Source organism: Alosa alosa, chromosome 3 (assembly GCF_017589495.1).
Source record: "Alosa alosa isolate M-15738 ecotype Scorff River chromosome 3, AALO_Geno_1.1, whole genome shotgun sequence".
In the NCBI taxonomy this organism is placed as follows: Eukaryota; Metazoa; Chordata; class Actinopteri; order Clupeiformes; family Clupeidae; genus Alosa; species Alosa alosa.
This window is the reverse complement of record NC_063191.1, coordinates 9,564,504-9,585,489: the sequence shown is the minus strand read 5'-3', so window position 1 is coordinate 9,585,489 and position 20,986 is coordinate 9,564,504. Positions and strand designations below refer to the sequence as shown.

Genomic DNA, 20,986 nt, shown 5'->3' with positions numbered 1-20,986 from the left:
CGACTCACATCAGGTAGCGACTCACATGAGGGGAGTGACAGAGCCGCTATCAATATCACGGAGACTCCGGAACTTCCGGGAGACTTGGGATCATCTAGCTCAGATGCTTTTGAGACTTTATTGGTTTACTGTAGGCTAATGCAACATTTTACAAAGCACTGACAGGGCCTGCCAAGGACTGTGGTTGAATCAACAGCAGAAAAAACCTATTTTTAGCAAGCAGAAATGTCCCAGCCTGTTTAGGATGCTTCCTTAGACAGGTTATCTTTCAGGTAGGCTAGGCCTATATTTTCCATTAGAAAACCATTAGCCATTTAACGTTAATGACTACATTGTAACTCACTTAGCTCCTGTAGGCTATAATGGTCAGAAAAAAAGATGACAGTCCGAAGATACAAGCTGATATCAATGTGCTTGGTAACGCATTTATGGTTTTCTACAAAGTCACTGGTCAGTAATCAAATTGGTCTCCTCAACCAATGCTAAATGGTAGGCCTAACATTACTTTACCTGGGTAGTAGGTAGGCCTATACAACTTGTATAAGATTAACGTACCTGCAGTTAAAACCAAGCATGTCCGATAAACATTCTCTGATTTATTTCGGCTTCAAGAAAAAATGGGAATTACATTTCATGTGAAAATCATCCAACAGTGTTGTCCTTGTAGTCTGTCTTTCCAACCCACTTTAGATTAACTTCCAACAAAATTACGTCTCACTGCAACGATGCGCCATCTGGTGGACAAACTACCTAATGCCAATACTGGAAATGCAGCCAAAACATGATGATGAATATTTGGTTTTCCTTTAATCCTACTGAATTTGTAATTATGTTATTGGCCGTTCTAATTGCCAATACCGATAGTATGTGCTTGTGTACATGTGTGCACCACCATCTACAGGCCAATGAGTATACAGTCACTAAATGTAGGGTAACCGGGACGATTAAAACGGGGGAAGAATGAAACATTCTGGTTTTCTCCGAGTGCAACGATGATAGACAGACATCATTTGGACAAAACATAGAGTATATTAACCTCCGTTGCTCAGCCAAATGCCATCCTGTTACGTCCTGTTATCACAGTGTTACAGGCGATAAACGATTTTTGATGGTCACAAGTTTACTTCATTAGCGGTTTATTTATTTTTTTGATTATTAAAGAGTGTTTTTCATTTAAAGGTTTGACTTCATGCTTATTCACATAGAGAATTTATTCAGTGCTCTTCCCAAGCCCAAACGTTCACATTGCATGTTTGTTTGTTTCATTTGTACACCTGTTTCATTTGTCCCGACCAGGCAGTAAACCCCATTTATTCTAAGTCAATGCACACATATTTGTGTTTATACTATATTTTATAGTTTTAGAAAGATGCAAATATATTTGGGTCTATCAGGTAGGGTTGAGTTTTGCCATGTTAACCTATGGAGACTGACGGACTGTGGGCTATGAAGGGCACTTATTTGGATGTGTGGTGGCTTTAACCACATAAAAACAGGGGGAAGTTTACATAATTTAAGCTGTATGTTTCATTCGTCCCCCATGCTTTCATTTGTCCCAGCCAGGAGGGACGAATGAAACAAAATGCACGGTCGACTTCTCCTTAAATAACTCTTGAACGGTTTTGTTCAGAGCTGTAAATGCAACTGTATTTGACAGAGGACAGATGAAGGTTGCTAGTGAAAAAATATTAACTTTCAGTGTTTTACGATGTCTTTGTAAATTACATTTAATTAAAAAGTGTTTCATTTGTCCCGGTTCTCCCCTACACATAACTTAATTTCTTTAGACCCCCCCATGGATGAAATTCTACAAAACTTTGCATACCCCCAGAGAATGTCAGGTTAATCATACACATAACATTTGGTGCAGTTCTGAACATCTTAACTGAAGAGAGGGGCGATTAAAGCAGAATGATATTGCATTTTCATTTTTTACCGGGGGGGTGCAAATCACAAATGAGTGATTATGGGCTAGGTTGATGTGGGCCCTTGAGACCAACATACCATAAAAAATTTCTTCATCCTCGGTGCCACGGTTCAGGGGGGAGTGGCCTCGGAGACCAAACGTAATCTTTCCGTAAAAGTCTAGTGGGGCTACATACCCACCAAATTTCCCGTGTCCCGGTATCGCTCACCAAAAAATTCAGGAAGTAAATGACGGGGAACAACTTTGACAATCCCTTATATGACCGCTTCGCTAGCTTCGCTGGACTGGACAACCCACTAAATTTAATTAAGCTATTCTCTAGTGACCATGCGTTTCAGCTAAAATAGAGGCTCTTAACTTCCAGTAGTTTGCTACAGCAACACTTAAATACTCAGAGAGCGGGGTGAAATAAGGACACTGACCCTCCTGTCCAACCTGATGGGAGACATGTTTGTACTTTGCCACAGCACAGGTAAATAAGTAAATCGATTTGTCCTGGGGAAAACAAAAACATGTTATTTAGTCTGATCAGTGTCCCTGGACTTTATTTAACCCCCAAAAGTGATATAATTTCTTACATAATGAGCAACTGAGGCATATAAAAGAGGGTGTTTCAGGTGGAACACTCACACACTTCTTCTAGCACTACTGTTACTGCTACTACCACTACTACTACTACTACTACTACTGCTATTATTACTACTACTACTGCTACTACTACTACTGCTACTACTACTACTACTACTACTACTACTACTGCTACTACTACTACTATTAATACTCTACTACTACTACTGCCACAAGAACTACAACTGCTGCTACTTCTGTGTTAGACAGAGAGTTTCAATAAGTATGAGGGCTACAATCTCACTGCTGGTGCTGCTGTTCTTCATGTGTGAAGTTCAGACAGAGAGCCAGAGCACTGGGACTGCTGCTGCTGCTGCGGTCACTATCCAGCTGGACGTCTCTGCTGAGCTCAGGGAACTCAGAGACATGGTGGTGGAGCTGAGAACGACTTTGAGTTTCACCCAGAATGAGCTTCAGAACACCAAATCTCTACAAACAGAGGTGGCCGTGCTGAAGGCCAGACTGACTGCTACTGAAACTGAAGTGCTGAATCTGAGGAAGGAAACTGCAGCACAAGAGGCAGTGCTGACAGCAGTAAAGACCAGACCAGTGGAGAAAGAGATCACAGAGCAACCCAAGGTGGCATTCTCAGCAGCTCTGGGTCAAGGATACATCGAGTCTGGGAAAACTGAGCTGAACTTGGTCTTCACTAAAGTCATCACCAATGTCGGAGAGGCCTACAGCAGCATGACAGGCTTCTTCACAGCTCCAGTCAGGGGAGTCTACTACTTCAGATTCACTGTCATGGATACACCATCCGCAAACCATTTGTACATCAAGATGTGTAAGAATGGAGAGCGGATCATGTGGTTAACAGAGTATGATGCACATGGAACCCGCACCTATGTGTCCGGTGGTTTAACTCTGCAGCTGGAGGTGGGAGATGTAGTTAACATGCGACTCCCTGCAGGCTACAGGCTCTATGATAATGTTGATAATCACAGCACCTTCAGTGGCTTTCTGATCTTTCCTCTCTGAATGGAACACACTGCTCAACATGATGCTGATGCTGACAAGTCATAAATAAAGTACAAATGATTACGAGCAAACAAACCAAAGATCCTTGCTTTAACCCTCTCTGAACAAACCCTGTTGTTCTTTTCGTTGTTCTTGCTTTGTGATGATTGCACACTTGAAGCATTAGTAAAGCAAAGACAAATACATAGAATACTGCAGTCTAAGTAGGAACTAAGGCATACATGGGCAACATACGGCCCGCGGGCCACATCCGGCCCGTGGGCTTTCCCTGATCAGCCCGCGTAAGGTTCGTGAAAGAACAATAGTCAGGAGCCTAGCATAGAGATAATGCACGCAAATGAATAACGTTGCTTTTATTTTGAAAGCGACTGCTATTTGTACACCCATACATTTGTCTGTGGATGCATACGATGTAAACACCCTCACTTATGTGCTGGTGAATAGAATTTATGCTTCTGCGTCGACACAATGCAGTTGCCTTTAAGTCGGCGTAAACCTTTCAAAGTTTCCTGCTCCTGCTGTTTGTTGGCGAAACGAAGTGTTAATTTCAAAACGTTACTGGCAGATAGATAGTTTACATTCGGATAACCCCGTCATTGTAACCAAAATATGTCTGAGTTTATTTGCAAAGCTTATGTTAGCGAACTGTATGATGCTACTACCCACAGGTTGCTTGAAGCAGCCGGCTCAACACACGGCGAGTTGACCAATCACAGTTTTGTGCATAAAGTTAAAGCAAAAACATAGCCTACATTTTTAAAATAGTTTTCTTTGTGCATGTTGATTAACTAATGACAGCCTACTATTGTCTGCTCCACATTTTCATAGTCTAATTCTGCATTTAATGATGGTAATGATTTAATGATGAAATATTGCTGAGTGTTGATGAAATAGTGACACAGGCCTATGGTTGTACTGACTGGCCTAGCCTAATTATATAGATATTGTAGTACTTTTTAAAATCAGTCTTTGAAAACTGAAAAAAAATGTCAATGTCAAAAAATAATTTTCGAGAATGAGGATTAAATACTGGACATAGATTAAATAGCCTATTGCTGTTTTTCCTTTGTCTCCCTCACATTTTCATCTGTTCTTACGAGTAGTAAACAAAACCATATGATTTACTTAATGTTATACAAGAACAGAATAGAATTGGACAGAATTAAGTTCAGACTTGAGTTCGGTATTTTGGGTCCGGCCCTCCTCAACAGTCCCAGTTTGTCATGTGGCCCCTTGGGGAAATTAGTTGCCCACCCCTGAACTAAGGAATCAAACACAGCATGAGTATGTGTACACATAGGAGTATGTGTAAGTGTGTGTGTCTCTCTCTTTGTTTGTGAGTCTCTCTCTCTCTTTGTGTGTTTGTGTCTCTCTCTCTGTGTGTGTGTGTATGTGTGTGTGTGTGTGTGTGTGTGACAAAGAAAAGGATAAGTATATATAAGTATATACACTCTTTTGATCCCGTGAGGGAAATTTGATAGATAGATAGATAGATAGATTATTGATCCCTAGGGGAAATTCAAGGTCACAGTAGCATACAGACAACATACACTCACACATTCACTAACAGCAGAAAAAGTAATTAAAAGTATATAATATAAAAAAAACAAACTAAGCAATAAGGACTGTAGAAGATAAAGAATATACTAATATACTAAAATACAAATTATACTAAATAAAACTTAATCTTGTAACGCATGCTGGCTCACGCATGAGCTACATAAGGGAGTTCCACGCCAGAATGAGTAAATAAAGAATATTTATTAAAGTAATATATGAAAAAGTCAGTGTAGTGAATAAAAGCAAGGTGTAGTGCGAGTGTATGTCTAGGGATGTGTTCAAACAAAACAAAAAGACGACGGTCGAGAGGAGAGGAAGCCCATCTGCGCTTGGAACCCAGGCCTTCAAATACAGGTGCTCATCAGGGCAATACCAAACACCTGCACATCTCGGGCAACCTGCTTCACATAGAGACAGACAAACATGAGCGCAAGTGGGCGGGGCCAGTGGAGACCTGGCAGGGTCGTAACAATCTAAATCAATTCTAAAAAACAGTATCCACATAGTGGTGATTAATCAATCAGGTGTGCTTGCCATGACTGAAGCAGGGACTGAGCCTGTGATTCTCTGTGCATAAAGGTAAGGTAAGGTGCTCTTTGTGAATGAGTGTCATGGTGATGGTGCAAATGACTGGTGAAGTGCAAATGAGTAAGTCAAACAGTGCAAGCAATAAAGTCTATATAAAGTCTATGTATAAATATATTTAACTATATTAAGAAAATGTATAAGTGTGGTCACAGTTAGGCTGTGGCATGGAGAGGGGGTTATGCATATGTGCTAATAAAGCACGCAAAACAGTGAGGCAGAAGACAATGGTAAAGTGGCTAGTGGACAGACAGTTCAAAACATGGAGGTGATGAAGAGGCAGACAGACTATGCAGAAGTCTATTTCTCCTCTTCCCTTAAGTGATGCATTGAACAGTTCAATGGCCCTGGGGATGAATGACTTCTCTGTCTGTTGTGCAAGGCAGTGAGCGAAGTCTCCAGCTGATCAAGCTCTTCTGTTTAACAATAGTGCTGTGGAGTGGGTGACACTCATTGTCCAAGATGTTGATCAGTTTGTTCAGGGTCCTTTTGTCAGATATTGAAGTGATGCACTCCAGTTCAGCTCCACTACAGAGACAGCTTTCCCTCACCAGGCTGTCAAGTTAAGCCCGCATCCTTCTTCTTTGTGCTTCCTCCCCAACATACCACTGCATAGAAGAGGACGCTGGCAACAACAGACTGGTAGAACATCCTGAGGAGCTTGCTGCACACATTGATGGAGCGCAGCCTCTTCAGGAAGTACAGCCTGCTCTGCCCTTTCTTGTAGAGTGCATCAGTGTTGGCTGACCAGTCCAATTTATTGTCCAGGTGGAGACCCAGGTACTTGTAGGTGCTTACCATCTCGACATTGACCCCATCAATGGAGACTGGTAGCAGAGTGGGCTTAGACCTGCGGAAATCCACCACCATCTCCTTGGTCTTTGAAGTGTTGAGTTGAAGATGATTGAGTTTGCACCAATGCACAAAGTCCTCCACCAGGCTCCTGTACTCCTCCTCTTGCTCGTCCCTGATACAACCCACAATTGCAGTATCGTCAGAAAACTTCTGCATGTGGCATGACTCAGTGTTGTAGCAGAAGTCAGATGTGTACAAGGTGAACAGGACTGGAGAGAGCACAGTTCCCTGTGGCGCTCCGGTGCTGCTGATCACAGTGTCAGAGAGACAGTTCTTCAGTCTGACGAACTGTGGTCGCTCCGTCAGGTAATCTGTGATCCAGGTTACCAGGTGAGCGTCCACACCCATCTGCAAGAGCTTGTCTTCCAGTCTGAGGGGTTGGATGGTGTTAAAAGCACTTGAGAAATCAAAGAACATGCTTCTCACAGCACTTTTCCCCTTGTCCAGGTGGGAATGTGTCCTGTGTGGAAGATAAGTGATGGCATCGTCCACGCCCACTTTCTCCTGGTATGCAAACTGTAACGGGTCTAGTGCATGGCGTACCTGGGGTCTGAGCATGCCTAAGACGATCCCAATCCGTGAATTAGTGAAACACACACAGCATACAGTGTACACACAGTGAGGTGAAGCACACACTAATCCTGGCGCAGTGAGCTGCCTACATCAACAGCTGTGCTCGGGGAGCAGTGAGGGGTTAGGTGCCTTGCTCAAGGGCACTTCAGCCATGCCTACTGGTCGGGATTCGAACCGGCAACCCTCCGGTTACAGGTCCGAAGTGCTAGGCCACGGCTGCCCCAAGAGATAGATTCACACCAGATATGATGAGAGCTGATGTCTTTTATTCTAATGACCACACATGATCACATCTCTATTGTGCTGGTCCTACGGCAGACTGGGCATTTTCCTGTACCAAGTAAACGTTATCATCAAACTATGCCTGCGGGATTCATATAAATGCCGGTCTGTCCAGGCCTGTCCAGTAAATCCATCTCCATGTTCTGGATGGAGATCACAGGACATCAGGAGTACTGCAGCACAGAGAGGAGGCTCTTACACGTCCCTCATCATCACAAGCTCCCACAGATCAGCAGATCAGGACCAGGGTTCAGAGTTCTACTTACACACACACACACACACACATACATGTACAGTATGCACACACACAAACATACACACACAGACACACACACACAGACAGAGTGTATGCACACTCACACACACACACACACACACATACACAGCCTTACTCATGCTCTCTCTGTCTCACACACACACACACAAAATCGGATTCATTTTCCTATACGAAGTAAATATTATCAAACTATGATGCTGTTGGCTCCATGTGTTTCTGTTTATCATGTCTATTCTCCTTCCTCTGTCCTCTTACTGAGAGCCTGGGGTCCTTTAGGGATTCATAAAAAATACCCCTCAAAGCAGCAGATCAGGCCAAGGGTCAGGAGTTCTACTCACGCACACACACACACACACATACACACACACACACACTCACTCAGAAGGGGTTCTTTACTGAGTGGAGTAGCTGCTGCTGCAGTCTGACTGACAGGTGATCTCTTCATGCCCCTGTGTGTGTGTGTGTGTGTGTGTGTGTGTGTGTGCGTGCATGTGTATTAATAACGTTAATGTCCATAAAGTATACTGTGTACCCTCTCTGTAATTCAAGCCAGTCTGCTATGGGTCAAACAGCAGAGTGACCAAGTGTTGTGTCTGATAGCGCTCTCACTCATATCAAAGGTGCTCTGTTATCAGTGAACTTGGCAGAGGTTTGCCGTATTGAGACTCAGCACCCCCTGCCTTTAGTGTTCTCTCCAAACACACACGCATGTTGTCTCGACTCAGACTAGTGAGGACATTTTGAGTCCTGAGTGTTTTAGATGAAAAGAGAATGCCATTTGCATTTAATCAATATGGTATTTTTGTATGCATAAAGGATTATTAGCAAAACAATGACCCCGGAACTAATTTATTAAAGATATGGCAACACTTAAACACTTAAAGAGACCAGGGTGAAATAGGGACACTGTGGCCCTCCTGTCCTACCTGATGGGTGACAAGTTTGTACTTTCCCACAACACAGGTATCTGAGTAATCAGATATGTCCTGGAAAATAAAACATGATATCTACAATTTCTATTTCAAATCTAAATTGTCTGATCAGTGTCCCTGGACTTTAGTTAACCCCAAAAATTCCTTACATAATGAGCAACTGAGGTGTATAAAAGAGGGTGTTTCAGGAGGAACACTCACACACTTCTTCTAGCACTACTACTACTACTACTACTACTATTACTATTACTATTACTACTACTACTACTACTGCTACTACTACTACTGCTGTGTTAGACAGACAGAGAGTTGTAATAAGTATGAGGGTCGTCATCACACTGCTGGTGCTGCTGTTCTCCATGTGTGGAGCTCAGACTCAGAGCACCCAGACTGAAGTTCAGACAGAGAGCCAGAGCACTGGGGCTGCTGCTGCTGTGGTCACTACCCAGCTGGACGTCTCTGCTGAGCTCAGGGAACTCAGAGATACCGTAGATCAGCTCGGAACCACAGTGGTGGAGTGACTCTGACCTTCACTCAGAACGAGCTGTACACAGTGGGGGCTGAGAACAATGCTCAGAAGACAGAGCTGGCCGTCATGAGAGAAAGACTGGTGGCCAGTGAGACTAAAGTGGACGCTCTGGAAAGAGGGAATGCAGCTCAACACACAGACCTGACCACTATGAAGACAGAGGTGGAGAATCTGAAGATGGAAACTGCAGCACAAGAGACAGAGCTGACAGCAGTGAAGACCAGACTGACAGCTACTGAGACTGATGTAGTGAATCTGGAGAAAAAGATCACAGAGCAACCCAAGGTGGCATTCTCAGCAGGTCTGACTGACTCAGGATTCATAGAGTCTGGGAATACTGACTTGAACTTGGTCTTCACTAAAGTCATCACCAATGTTGGACAGGCCTACAGCAGCACAACATGCTTCTTCACAGCTCCAGTCAGGGGAGTCTACTACTTCAGATTCACTGTCATGGATGACATAGTCTCACGCTATATGCATATCAAAATGTTAAAGAATGGAGAGCAGATCATGGAGTTATATGAGTATGATACAGATGGACGTCCCTCCTATCTGTCCAGTGGTGTGACTCTGCAGCTGGAGGTGGGAGATGTAGTTAACATGCGACTCCCTGCAGGCCACAGGCTCTATGATGATAATGCTAATAATCACAACATATTCAGTGGCTTCCTGCTGTTTCCTCTCTGAATGGAACACACTGCTCAACATGATGCTGATGATACATGATGATGATGAGCACATTGAATAACCCCTGTGTGTGACATGTGCTATAGAAATACAATTGCCTTGCCTTGCCTTGATGCTGACAAGTCATAAATAAAGTACACATGATTAAGAGCAAACAAATCCTGTTCTTTTTAGTTTTTTAAACTGGCTCAGCTCTCAGATCGAGAGAAGACCCCACTCCTTGATGCCCCAGTGAGTGTGGATGGGGTGTTTGGGGATGCAGTCGGTATGATGACTACGAAGTTTGAGGCAGAACAGAAAAGCCGCGTGGCCTTTCAAGCCTGGATGCCACGCAGCAGCAAGGCCGAACCCCGTGGCTCAGCAGGGCCGACAGCGACAGGGGGCATGAAAAGGGGGAGTGGTTTTCGCTCTCCAACCCCACCGGCGAAGTTCCAGGCACGCAGGGGGTGGCAGAGGCATCCCTTCCGACCGCCTGCACAGCCGCAACCTCAGCCTCAGCAGCCGGCAGCTCAGAGCCAGAGCGCGCCCCAGGCTCCATGCCACACGGTGGCCCGCCGCGGGGGTATGAATAGGCCTGAAGAGAGGGGGCGGGGACGAGAAATCCCCACCGCGAAAAAAGACAGCCCGTTGCTCACATGCAAAAACCATGTCAAGCACGTTGTGCCAGTCTACACAAGCACTACACACTCATGTTCAAAACACTGTCCCTGTTGGCGCAGAAATAAATCATGTTTGTGCAATGTCCCCCTCTATACATCCACTAGTAGTTCAGCAGCCAGTCACCCATGTTTATCTAAACAGTGTGAGGAGCTGCCCTCTGATCACAACCCCCTCCCCCCAAGCTGGGGTGGGGATGAGGTTGAAAACAGACATATTGGCCATGAGCGGGCAGACATATTGGCCATGAGCGGGCTAGCCCCCGACCACATATTCAGTGTGAAGCCCAACCTAGCAGGTTGTGTAGAAAACTGGCGCGCATGCACTGTTTCCCCATGGATGCTCAAAGCAGTGTCAGTGGGTTACACATTGCATCCAGTTTGCTCGGAGCCCCCACCAAAATTCAGCTAAAAAAGGTGTGATCCAGTCTGTAGTCCCGAGGTCCCAAAAAAAAGCAAATCCATCTTTGACAATGAATGTCATCCCTTTTACAGCACTATCAAAAAGCAAAAGAGCTTGATCAGCTGGAGACTTCGCTCACTGCCATGCACAACTGAAAGGCTGAGGAAGCATTTGTCCCCATTGAACTGTTCAATGCCTCACTAAAGGAAGAGGAGAGATAGACTTCTCTGCTTAGTCTGTCTGCCTCTCCACCCTCCCATGTCCATGTTTTTTTTGAGTACTGACTGCCCACTACTGCTTACTACTGTTTTACTACTGTTCTACTATTGTACACAGCCTAATGTTTTCTCTTACTGTTTTACTGCTACACTGTTTTTCATGCTATATTAGCACACATGATCAATGGCTGCGTCAGGCTTCTGATACAATACTGAATGAATGAATGTATAACCCTATTACCTCAACCTGTTCTTGCACTGAAATAGTTTTTTATTTTACCTTGTCTACTATTTGTCTATATTATTTATGCTGGTCTCTAGACCTTACTCTTGCACTGTTGCACTGTTGGACTAATGTTGGACTTTTTTTCCACCTTCACCATGACACTCACTCTCTTGAGCACCTTGCCAGGCACACATAACTAAGGACTATGGTTGGACTACTGTTTGCACCTTCACCATGACACTCACTCCTTTTTAGCACCTCACCAGTCCTGGCCCTGTCACTACAGCCGCCTTTATGTTTGATCACCCTCAAAACACATTGGACTTTCTTAATTTAACTTATAGTGTATTTAGTATTTAGTTTTGTTAGTTTTCTTATCTGTCTTATCTTCTACTGTCTTATTGTACAATAATAATAATAATAAAGCTTTATTTGTATAGCACCTTTTCATACACAGAATGCAGCTCAAAGTGCTTTACATTTTGAAGCATGTAACACAATAATAGTCAGTCAGTCATTATCAATCACTTTTCTTTGCTGTTTATGATATACTCAGCAACATATCAAAAAATATAGAAAATGACATCATAAGACTGGCAGCCTTAACCCTCTTACCCCCCACAAGCACGCCATATGGCAACTGTGGCAAGGAAAAACTCCCATATCCAGGAAGAAACCTTGGAGAACCTGACTTAATAGGAGCCCATCTGCTTCTGGCTGGCTGCGCCCTCAATAGTAGCAGATGTAGAATAATCTGAAAATGTAGTCTACAGGATAAGATGAGTTAACTAAAAAGCTTTCCTGTACAGGTATGTTTTCAGATCTTTTAAAAATATTTACTGAACTCGCTTGCTTGATGTACAGAGGCAGGGTGTTCCATAGTTTGGGGCATAATGGATAAACGCAGCTTCTCACTTTGTTTGTGGAGCACTTTGGGTAATGATTAAAAGATTAGAATTGATGATCTAAGTTTCCTTTGTGGTTGATAAGATATTAAAAGCTCAGAGATATATGAAGGTGCTATGCCATTCAGAGCTTTGTAAGTAATTAACATAACCTTAAAATCAATTCTATAGGAAATAGGAGCCAGTGCAGTTCAGCCAACACAGGGGTGATGTGTTCTCTCTTCTTAGTCTTAGTTAAAAGTCTAGCCCCAGAGTTCTGTATGAGTGCCAATTTCTTTAGATGTTTTTGGGAAGACCAGTGAAAAGTGCATTGCAGTAGTCTAACCTGCTAGTGATAAAGGCGTGAATTAGTTTTTCTGCATCTTGTTGAGTTAAAAAGGGTCACGACTTTGGCAATGTTTCTCAAGTGGAAATAGGCTGTCTGAGTAATCTTTACTGATATGGGGCTTAAAACTTAACTCTGCATCTAAGATGACACCGAGGCTTGTTACTTTTGGTTTGACCTGGTGTACCAAGTTCCCCAGATTACTAAGAATAATATCTCGCTTTTAGTTTTGGTCCAACCAGAAGTACCTCTGTTTTGTCATCATTTAGTTTCAAAAGTTTTTGCTCATCCACTGATTAATGGAGGTTAGGCATGCAGTGAGGGCAAAGGCCATCTGATTAGTTGGCTCCACAGAAAGATACAATTGGGTATCATCTGCGTAGCTGTGGAAGTTTACATTATGCTGACTTATGACGTTTCCCAATGGAAGCATATATAGAAAATAGCAGGGGACCAAGGCAGCTCCCTAGGCCCACACCAAAAGGCAAGTCATGTTTTCAGATACATGATCTCCTAGACTACAGTGGAGTTTAGTTATATGTTTATACTTATACTTATGTTTACCATTTCTGTTGTAAGTGTATGTTGTGTGTTATGTCTGTATGCTACTGAGACCCTTGAATTTCCCCTTGAGGATCAATAAAGTATCTATCTATCTATCTATCTAGGCTTTACGGCCAATCTTAGACTTAAGAGTGCTGAACAAATCCCTCATGAAGAGAAAATTCTGCATGCTGACCAACCGCCAACTCTTTCAATTCATAAAGCCAAACGATTGGTTTGTGACACTAGACCTGTTGGAGGCATACTTTCACATCGGGTGGTCCCCAGACACCAGAAGTTTCTAACGGTTTGCATTCAGAGGGACAGCGTACCAATTCTGTTGCCTACCGTTCGGGCTAGCGCTCTCACCTCGTACCTTCACAAAGTGTGTGGAGGCGGCCATCGCCCGCTGCGGCTGCAGGGGGTGCGTCTGTTCAATTTCGCCAGCTGACTGAGCTGCTATGTAGCAGCTCTCAGGAGCTGGCAGTGGCAGGAGACCCACTTAGTGTTGTCACATCTGCATCGCCTGGGCTTTGGCCGGTCAACATGAAAAGAGTAGTTCTCAGACCAGTCAGACGCCACGCTATCTGGGCATGGGTGTTGAACTCTGTGACCATGACAGCCACCCCTCTCTCAGAAGAGGAGGAAAGCCATAATGTCGTCGCTTCGCCCAATTCAGGCTTGGTCAGAGGGTCACTTCTCTTCTCTGCCAGAGGCTTTTGGGCATGATGGCATCCGCAGCAGTTAAGCCCTGCCGCTGCGCCTTTCACGCAATGCTCACTGCCTTTTCAAAGGTGGTTCCTGTCCCAAAACTCAACCCCACCAGGAGATTGCACCGCCCAGAGCGGTGGTGAACTCAGAATGCAGGAAAGCCCTGGCGATATGGAGGTCCCCTCGGTTCCTCAGTTCTGGCGATATGGAGGTCCCCTCGGTTCCTCAGTGCCGGGGCCCATCTGGGCTTAGTGACGCACCGCATGGTGGTCACGACAGATGCCTCATTGACAGGATGGGGAGCTCTATGCAATGGGAGGTCAGTGAACGGATGCTGGATAAATGTATTAGAGCTACAGACGGTTTTGCTGGGGCTGCGCCATTTTCTTCCCATGTTGAGGGGTCACCATGTGCTGGTCAGGACAGACAACACAACGGCCATGGCGTATATAAATCGCCAGGGAGGTGTGCGCTCCCTGTCTCTATATCTCCTAGCGAACCGCTTACTGTAATGGGCTGCGGAACACCTCCTCTCTCTCAGAGCGATGCATATTCCGGACCATCTCAACTATGGCGCGGACCTGTTGTCCAGGGGGAATCCTCGAGCGGTGGACTGGCGTCTCCACCCGCAGAAGACAAGACTGGCAGCTACTGGGACTGATGTAGTGAATCTGGAGAAAAAGATCACAGAGCAACCCAAGGTGTCATTCTCAGCAGCTCTGGGTTCAGGATACATAGAGTCTGGGAATACTGACTTGAACTTGGTCTTCACTAGAATCATCACCAATGTTGGACAGGCCTACAGCAACACGACAGGCTTCTTCACAGCTCTAGTCAGGGGGGTCTACTACTTCAGATTCAGTGTCAGAGATCACCTAGACTTACACCTTATGGGCATCAAGATGTATAAGAATGGTGAGCAGATCATGTATTTAGTAGGGTATGATACTGATGGACAGGCCACCTATCTGTCCAGTGGTGTGACTCTGCAGCTGGAGGAGGGAGATGTAGTTAACATGCGACTCCCAAAGGCCACAGGCTCTATGATACTATTGATAATTACAGCACCTTCAGTGGCTTCCCCTGCTGTTTCCTCTCTGAATGGAACACACTGCTCAACATGATGCTGATGAGCACATTGAATAACCCCTGTGTGTGACATGTGCTATAAAAATACAATTGCCTTGCCTTGCCTTGATGCTGACAAGTCATAAATAAAGTACAAATGATTAAGAGCAAACAAATCCTGTTGTTTTTAGTTTCTTTCAAAGTAGTGTGTGTGAGTGTGGAAACTGAGGATTTTGACAAATCATTAATATATTACATTTGATTATGAGCAAAAAAGCATTTGTTGATTACACATACATTAATAAACCAAAAAAATAAAATACATACAAATAAATACAGAATACTGGAGTCTAACTAGAAACTAGAAGTCAAACAGTCAAACATCTTCACTGCAAATAATGTTTTTGATCTGTCTGCTCTCATAGTATTCTTCTATAGAGAGAGTTGCAGGGGAATAAATTAATTGAGTGAATGACCTCTATGACCTCTAACAGTTGGTGAATGGTGGCTATGGAGCACTGATTGGGCACTAGAGACAAAGGAATGAAGAAAAAGTAATATGTTCCCATCACTCAGTAAATAGTGACACACACACAGAGACAGACACACAGACACACAGACACACACACACACACTCACATACACGCACACACATACACACACACACACACACAGTACACACAGACTCACACACACACACAGTACACACAGACACACGCACTCACACACACACACAGTACATACATGTATGCATACATACACACTCCAGTCAGCCTGCCGAAATCAGCAAACATTATCAAAACACATTTCTCTCCCCTCCGGGACACCGTAGACACAAAGCATGCTGGGATTGCCTCCCCGGACACCTGGTGTGGCCCTGTGATTGAGACCGCATGTCTGCCTAAGCGGTAATGATGGCCAAGCGGTAATGATGGGCCTTTCCTGTGCTGACGCGTCTCCCAGTGGGGCGCTCCGGGTTGCCCTGAGGGGACGCTTAATGTGGCGGCTTCACAGCTTTCCCAAGACCCAGGGCTGGGCTGGGGAATGCTAACCATCACACACACACACACACACACACACACACACACACACACACATATATATCTCTATAAATACAGTTGCCTTGCCTTGCCTTGATGCTGACAAGTCAATAGTTCATCTTTGCAATTCTACAGCACTGTGACAGAATTTGATAACTAGTTCAAAAATGTTGTATGTAATGACTCAAGCAATGAAATGAAGACTATTAGTTTTATTGGGAACGACTATTCAGCATTCATAAGTATAGTTCATTTTGACTGACATGACATAAGCAAATGATAATGTAAAAAAACAGCAGAGAATTGTATGAAAGCAACTGATGATGCATGTCCAAAAGTATTTGCAATTTGTTCAGAGGAAGGAGAAATTGCTACTATGATGTGCACAAATGACTAAATGTTGTGGAGGTTGAACTAATAGTTATGAGAATTTTCATTCTGATCTGAAAAAAGCACCAAAGCGACTGAGAAAAACTGTATTTAGTGTCTTGTACTCACTTACTCCCCTAACTACAGCAATGTGTAACTTTACTGTAGTTTTCAAATGGCTGTACAAGTACTGTATAGTGCTGTCTTGAGCATGTTCAGGTAGTGTAACTGAGTTCTGACCTTTTTTTGCATGGGAAAACACTGAGAGAATAAACTGTCATAATGAAAACATGACAAAGCCATTTGACTATCTTGTTCATAAACGATGGTGTCAAGACTTCTCATTTTGATGACACTGACAGTTTCATTGACATGAATACTTGCTTTTGAAGAATGGACTATCCATTTTGAGCAAGTGACGTGCTTTTGCAGGTTATCCACTAGGTTTTGCAGTTTGCACTAATTGTTTCGAGAAATGCACTAACTGCTGTGCAAATGTTAATAGTGATGTGAGAAAAGCACCCAAGCGACTGAGAAAAACTGTAATATATTACCTTTGATTATGAGCAACAAAACATTTGTTGATTACACATACATAAATGAACCAAAAAACATGAATAAAAATTAATTCAGAACACTGCAGTATATGTAAAACTATGAGTCACAGACACACGCATACACAGACACACAGACACAGACACACACACACATATACGCACACAAACCCACACTCACGTACACATGCACACACACACGCTCACGTATGCACACAAACACACACACACACACACACACACACATACATACACACTTTACATTCAATCTACAGTATCTATCTAAGCCATTGTATCAGGCCCAACAGTAAGTTATTTCCTCCTCCAAGTGTAGTAGAAAATGCCCCCCCCCCAGACTCACTCATCCTCTCCCATCCCCTCCTCATTCCACCCCACCACCTCTATTCTCCTCCCCCCATTCTCTCTTTCTCCCTTCTCCCTCTCTCTCCCTCTCTCTCTCTCCCCCTCCTCTCTTTTTATCCCTCTCAATAATTCTCCTCTCTCTCCCCCCTCTCTCCCCTCTCTCTCTCTCTCCCTCTGTCTCTATACCCCTCTCTCTCTCCTCTCTCTCTCTCTCCCCTCTCTGTTTTTCTCCCTCTATATCTCCCCTATCTCCCTCTCTATCGTCCCCTCTTTCCCTCTCTCTCCCTCTCTCTCTCTCTCCCCTCTCCCTCTCTCTTCATCTCCTCCCCCTCTCTTTATCTCTCTCTCTCTCTCCCCCCCTCTCTCTCTCTCTCCCTCTCCTCCTCTCTCTGCAGTAGCAGATGTTCTTTTGAGGCTGAGTGTATGTGTGGCTCTCTCTGGTTCACCTCTTTTTCTCTCTTTTCCCCTTTCATTCCTTTCAAGCGGAAACTTCAACTCTGTCATTTTTTCACAGCTGCCACTCTCTCTCTCTCTCTCTCTCTCTCTCTCTCTCTCTCTCTCTCTCTCTCTCTCTCTCTCTCAGACACACACAGACACACACACACACACACACACACACACACACACGGAGAGAGATACATAGACAGACAGACAGACACACACACACACACACACCATGCCATCTCTTCCCATATTCACAGCACTTTGACAGACACTTTTCAGCACACTCACCGGCAGCACTCTTCCCATATTCTCTTCAGCTCTCTTGTCTGCTCCTCCTTTTCAGCTTTCTCTTCATCTCTTCTCTGCCTCCAAGATTTAACATTTCCACAGGCTACTGGCCTTTCTTTCTCTCTCTCTCTCCTCCTCCTCTCTCTTTCCCTCCTTTCTCCCTCTCTCTCTCATGCTCTTACTTTTTCTCTTTCTTGTAAAATAATTCATTTGTGATTTTGAGCTGGTATCATATAACTAAGCCACCTTACAGACCCAGCAGTGCATAAAAGGATGCATTATTAATAGAACCATTAAAATCCCCATCCTCCTTAATTCTACTGCAATAAACCTTACTCACACACGCTCGCACATGCACACACACACGCTAGCTCGCACCCACCCCCACACACACACACACACACACACACACACACACACAAACACACACACGCTGGCTCACACCCACCCACCCACACACACACACACACTCTCTCTCTCACATACACACACACACACACACACACTGTAATCATTCTGTAAAGGGAGCATGGATTTGATTACCTTGTGAATTAATAATGAACCCATAAAATGATTCATAAATATCATTATGCGATAAGACACTTTTATAACTTCAATATCGCTGGAGATTTTTTTTTTTCTGACTGGGCATTAGAACATATTTCTCTTCTATGTAGAAGAAACAGAACTTCAATGAGAAATAATAACAATAAAAAAACTTTTCAGAAATATCATCACAGCCCCCAAAAGAAATGTCTCGGATGATACATCATCAAACAAACATATTAACATTAGGAGACAACAACACGGCCTGGAGGAAAGGATAGAGAGATGGGAAAGAAAGTTTAGATAGAAAGAGAGATAGGTGCAGAGGACAGGATAGATCGATAGATAGATAGATAGATAGATAGATAGAGAGATAGACGTGAATGTATGTTTAAATGTTCTGCTTTGGCAATGTAAAAGTATTTTGTCATGCTAATAAAGCTCATTTGACTTGAAATGAAATAGAGAGAGAGAGAGAGAACAGAGAGGAGAGGAGAGGAGAGAGAGAACAGAGAGGAAAGGAGAGGAGAGAGAGAACAGAGAGGAGAAAGAGGAGAGAGAGAACAGAGAGGAGAGGAGAGGAGAGAGAGAACAGAGAGGAAAGGAGGGAGAGAAGAGGAGAGAGAGAACAGAGAGGAAAGGAGAGGAGAGAGAGAACAGAGAGGGAGAAAGAGGAGAGAGAGAACAGAGAGGAGAGGAGAGGAGAGAGAGAACAGAGAGGAAAGGAGAGGAGAGAGAGAACAGAGGAAAGGAGAGAGAGAAGAGGGAGAGAGAGAACAGAGAGAACAGAGAGGAAAGGAGAGGAGAGAGAGAACAGAGAGGAAAGGAGAGGAGAGAGAACAGAGAGAACAGAGAGAAAGGAGAGGAGAGAGAGAACAGAGAGGACAGAGAGGAGAAAGAGGAGAGAGAGAACAGAGAGGAAAGGAGAGGAGAGAGAGAACAGAGAGTAGAGAAGAGGAGAGAGAGAACAGAGAGAACAGAGAGGACAGAGAGAACAGAGGAGAGGAGAAGAGAACAGAGAGGAGAGGAGAGGAGAGAAAGAACAGAGAGGAGAGGAGGAGGCAGAGGAAGAGGAGGAGAGAGAGACAGGAAGGAGGCAGGAGGAGGCAGGGGACAGGAAGGAGGCAGAGCAGGAGGAGAGGAGAGAAGACAGAGAGTAGAGAGGAGAGATAACAGAGAGGACAGAGAACAGAGAGAGGAGAAGGAACAGAGGAGAGGAGAGGAGAGAAAAGAACAGAGGAGAGGAGGAGAGACAGAGAGGAGGGAGAGGAGGGGAGAGACAGAGGAAGGAGGAGAGAGAACAGAGGAGAAGAGGAGAGAGAGAGACAGAGAGGAAGGGAGGGAGAGAGAGACAGGGGGAGGGAAAGGAGGCGAGAGACAAGAGAGCAGAGAAGGAGGAGAGAGATAACAGAGAGGGACAAAGAGGAAAGAAGGGAGAGGAGAACAGAGAACAGAGAGGAGAGGAGAGGAGAGAAAGAACAGAGAGGAGAGAGAGAACAGAGAGAACAGAGAGGAAGGGAGAGGAGAGAGAGAACAGAGAGGAGGAGGAGGAGAGAGAACAGAGAGGAGAAAGAGGAGAGAGAACAGAGAGGAAAGGAGAGGAGAGAGAGAACAGAGAGGAGAAAGAGGAGAGAGAGAACAGAGAGGAAAGGAGAGGAAAGGAGAGAGAGAGAACAGAGAGGAAAGGAGAGGAGAGAGAACAGAGAGGACAGAGTAGAGAAGAGGAGAGAGAGAACAGAGAGGAGAAAGAGGAGAGAGAGAACATATAGGAGAGGAGAGGATAGAGAGAGGGAAACAGAGGAGAGGAAGAGAGGGCAGAGAGAGAGAGAACAGAGGTGAGAAAGAGGAGGAGAGGATAGGAGAGAGGGAACAGGGAGGAGAGAGGGAACAGAGAGGAGAAAAAGAGGGAGCAGAGAGGAGAGAAGAGAAGGAACAGAGAGGAGAGGAGAGAGGGAACAGAGAGGAGAGAAAAAGAAAGCAGAGAGGAGAGAGAAAAAGGAACAGAGAGGAGAGGAGAGGAACAGAGAGGAGAGGAGAGAGGGAACAGAGAGAAGCGATGAGAAAGCAGAGTCTCATTTCCCTCCTTTCCCTCTGCCATTGAAAGTATTTCCACACAGAAGACAGTATTGGTCCAGTGATGTGGATATAAGAGTGCTCTCCCTCTCCCCCCCCCCCTTCTCCATTTTCAATTTCAATTTAATATCTCACCTATAGAGTGCCAAAACGGCTTTCACATAAGCAGAGTGTTCAGAGACAATCAGAGCATGAATCATGAGTAACAGGGACGAGGAAAACTCCCTAGGAATCGGAGATACATTAAGGAAGAAACCTCGAGCAGATCCACGACTCAAGGGCCTGACCCATCTGCCTAGGGTCAGTTCAGAGCAGTAAGGTCTGTTTACATGATGAATGAATAAGTTAGTAAGGTGTAGAGGTCCCCCTCTCTCTCGCACACACACACACTCTCTCTCTCTACATCCTTATCTCTCTCTCAATTCTATTCAAGGTGACT

The 20,986-nt window shown here is 44.5% G+C and overlaps 2 protein-coding genes across 2 annotated transcripts; both read left to right on the top strand.

Moving 5' to 3' along the window:
- The first annotated feature begins 2,650 nt into the window (after positions 1-2,650).
- On the top strand, positions 2,651-4,089 carry LOC125292399 (cerebellin-3-like). Its single transcript, XM_048239672.1, has one exon. The coding sequence runs from the start codon at positions 2,780-2,782 to the stop codon at positions 3,530-3,532; it is 753 nt and encodes a 250-aa protein (XP_048095629.1). The 5' UTR covers positions 2,651-2,779; the 3' UTR covers positions 3,533-4,089.
- Positions 4,090-8,916: 4,827 nt separating this feature from the next.
- Positions 8,917-9,815, top strand: LOC125291594 (complement C1q-like protein 2). Its single transcript, XM_048238418.1, has 2 exons — positions 8,917-9,084; positions 9,135-9,815. Exons 1-2 carry the CDS (start codon positions 8,917-8,919, stop codon positions 9,813-9,815), a joined length of 849 nt encoding a protein of 282 aa, XP_048094375.1.
- Positions 9,816-20,986: the final 11,171 nt, after the last annotated feature.

Coding starts and splice junctions, on each gene's coding strand:
- LOC125291594 (XM_048238418.1), top strand. CDS start 8,917: ATGAGGGTCGTCATCACACTGCTGGTGCTGCTGTTCTCCATGTGTGGA. Junction 9,085..9,134: donor TCAGGGAACTCAGAGATACC/GTAGATCAGCTC, acceptor ACCTTCACTCAG/AACGAGCTGTACACAGTGGG.
- LOC125292399 (XM_048239672.1), top strand. CDS start 2,780: ATGAGGGCTACAATCTCACTGCTGGTGCTGCTGTTCTTCATGTGTGAA.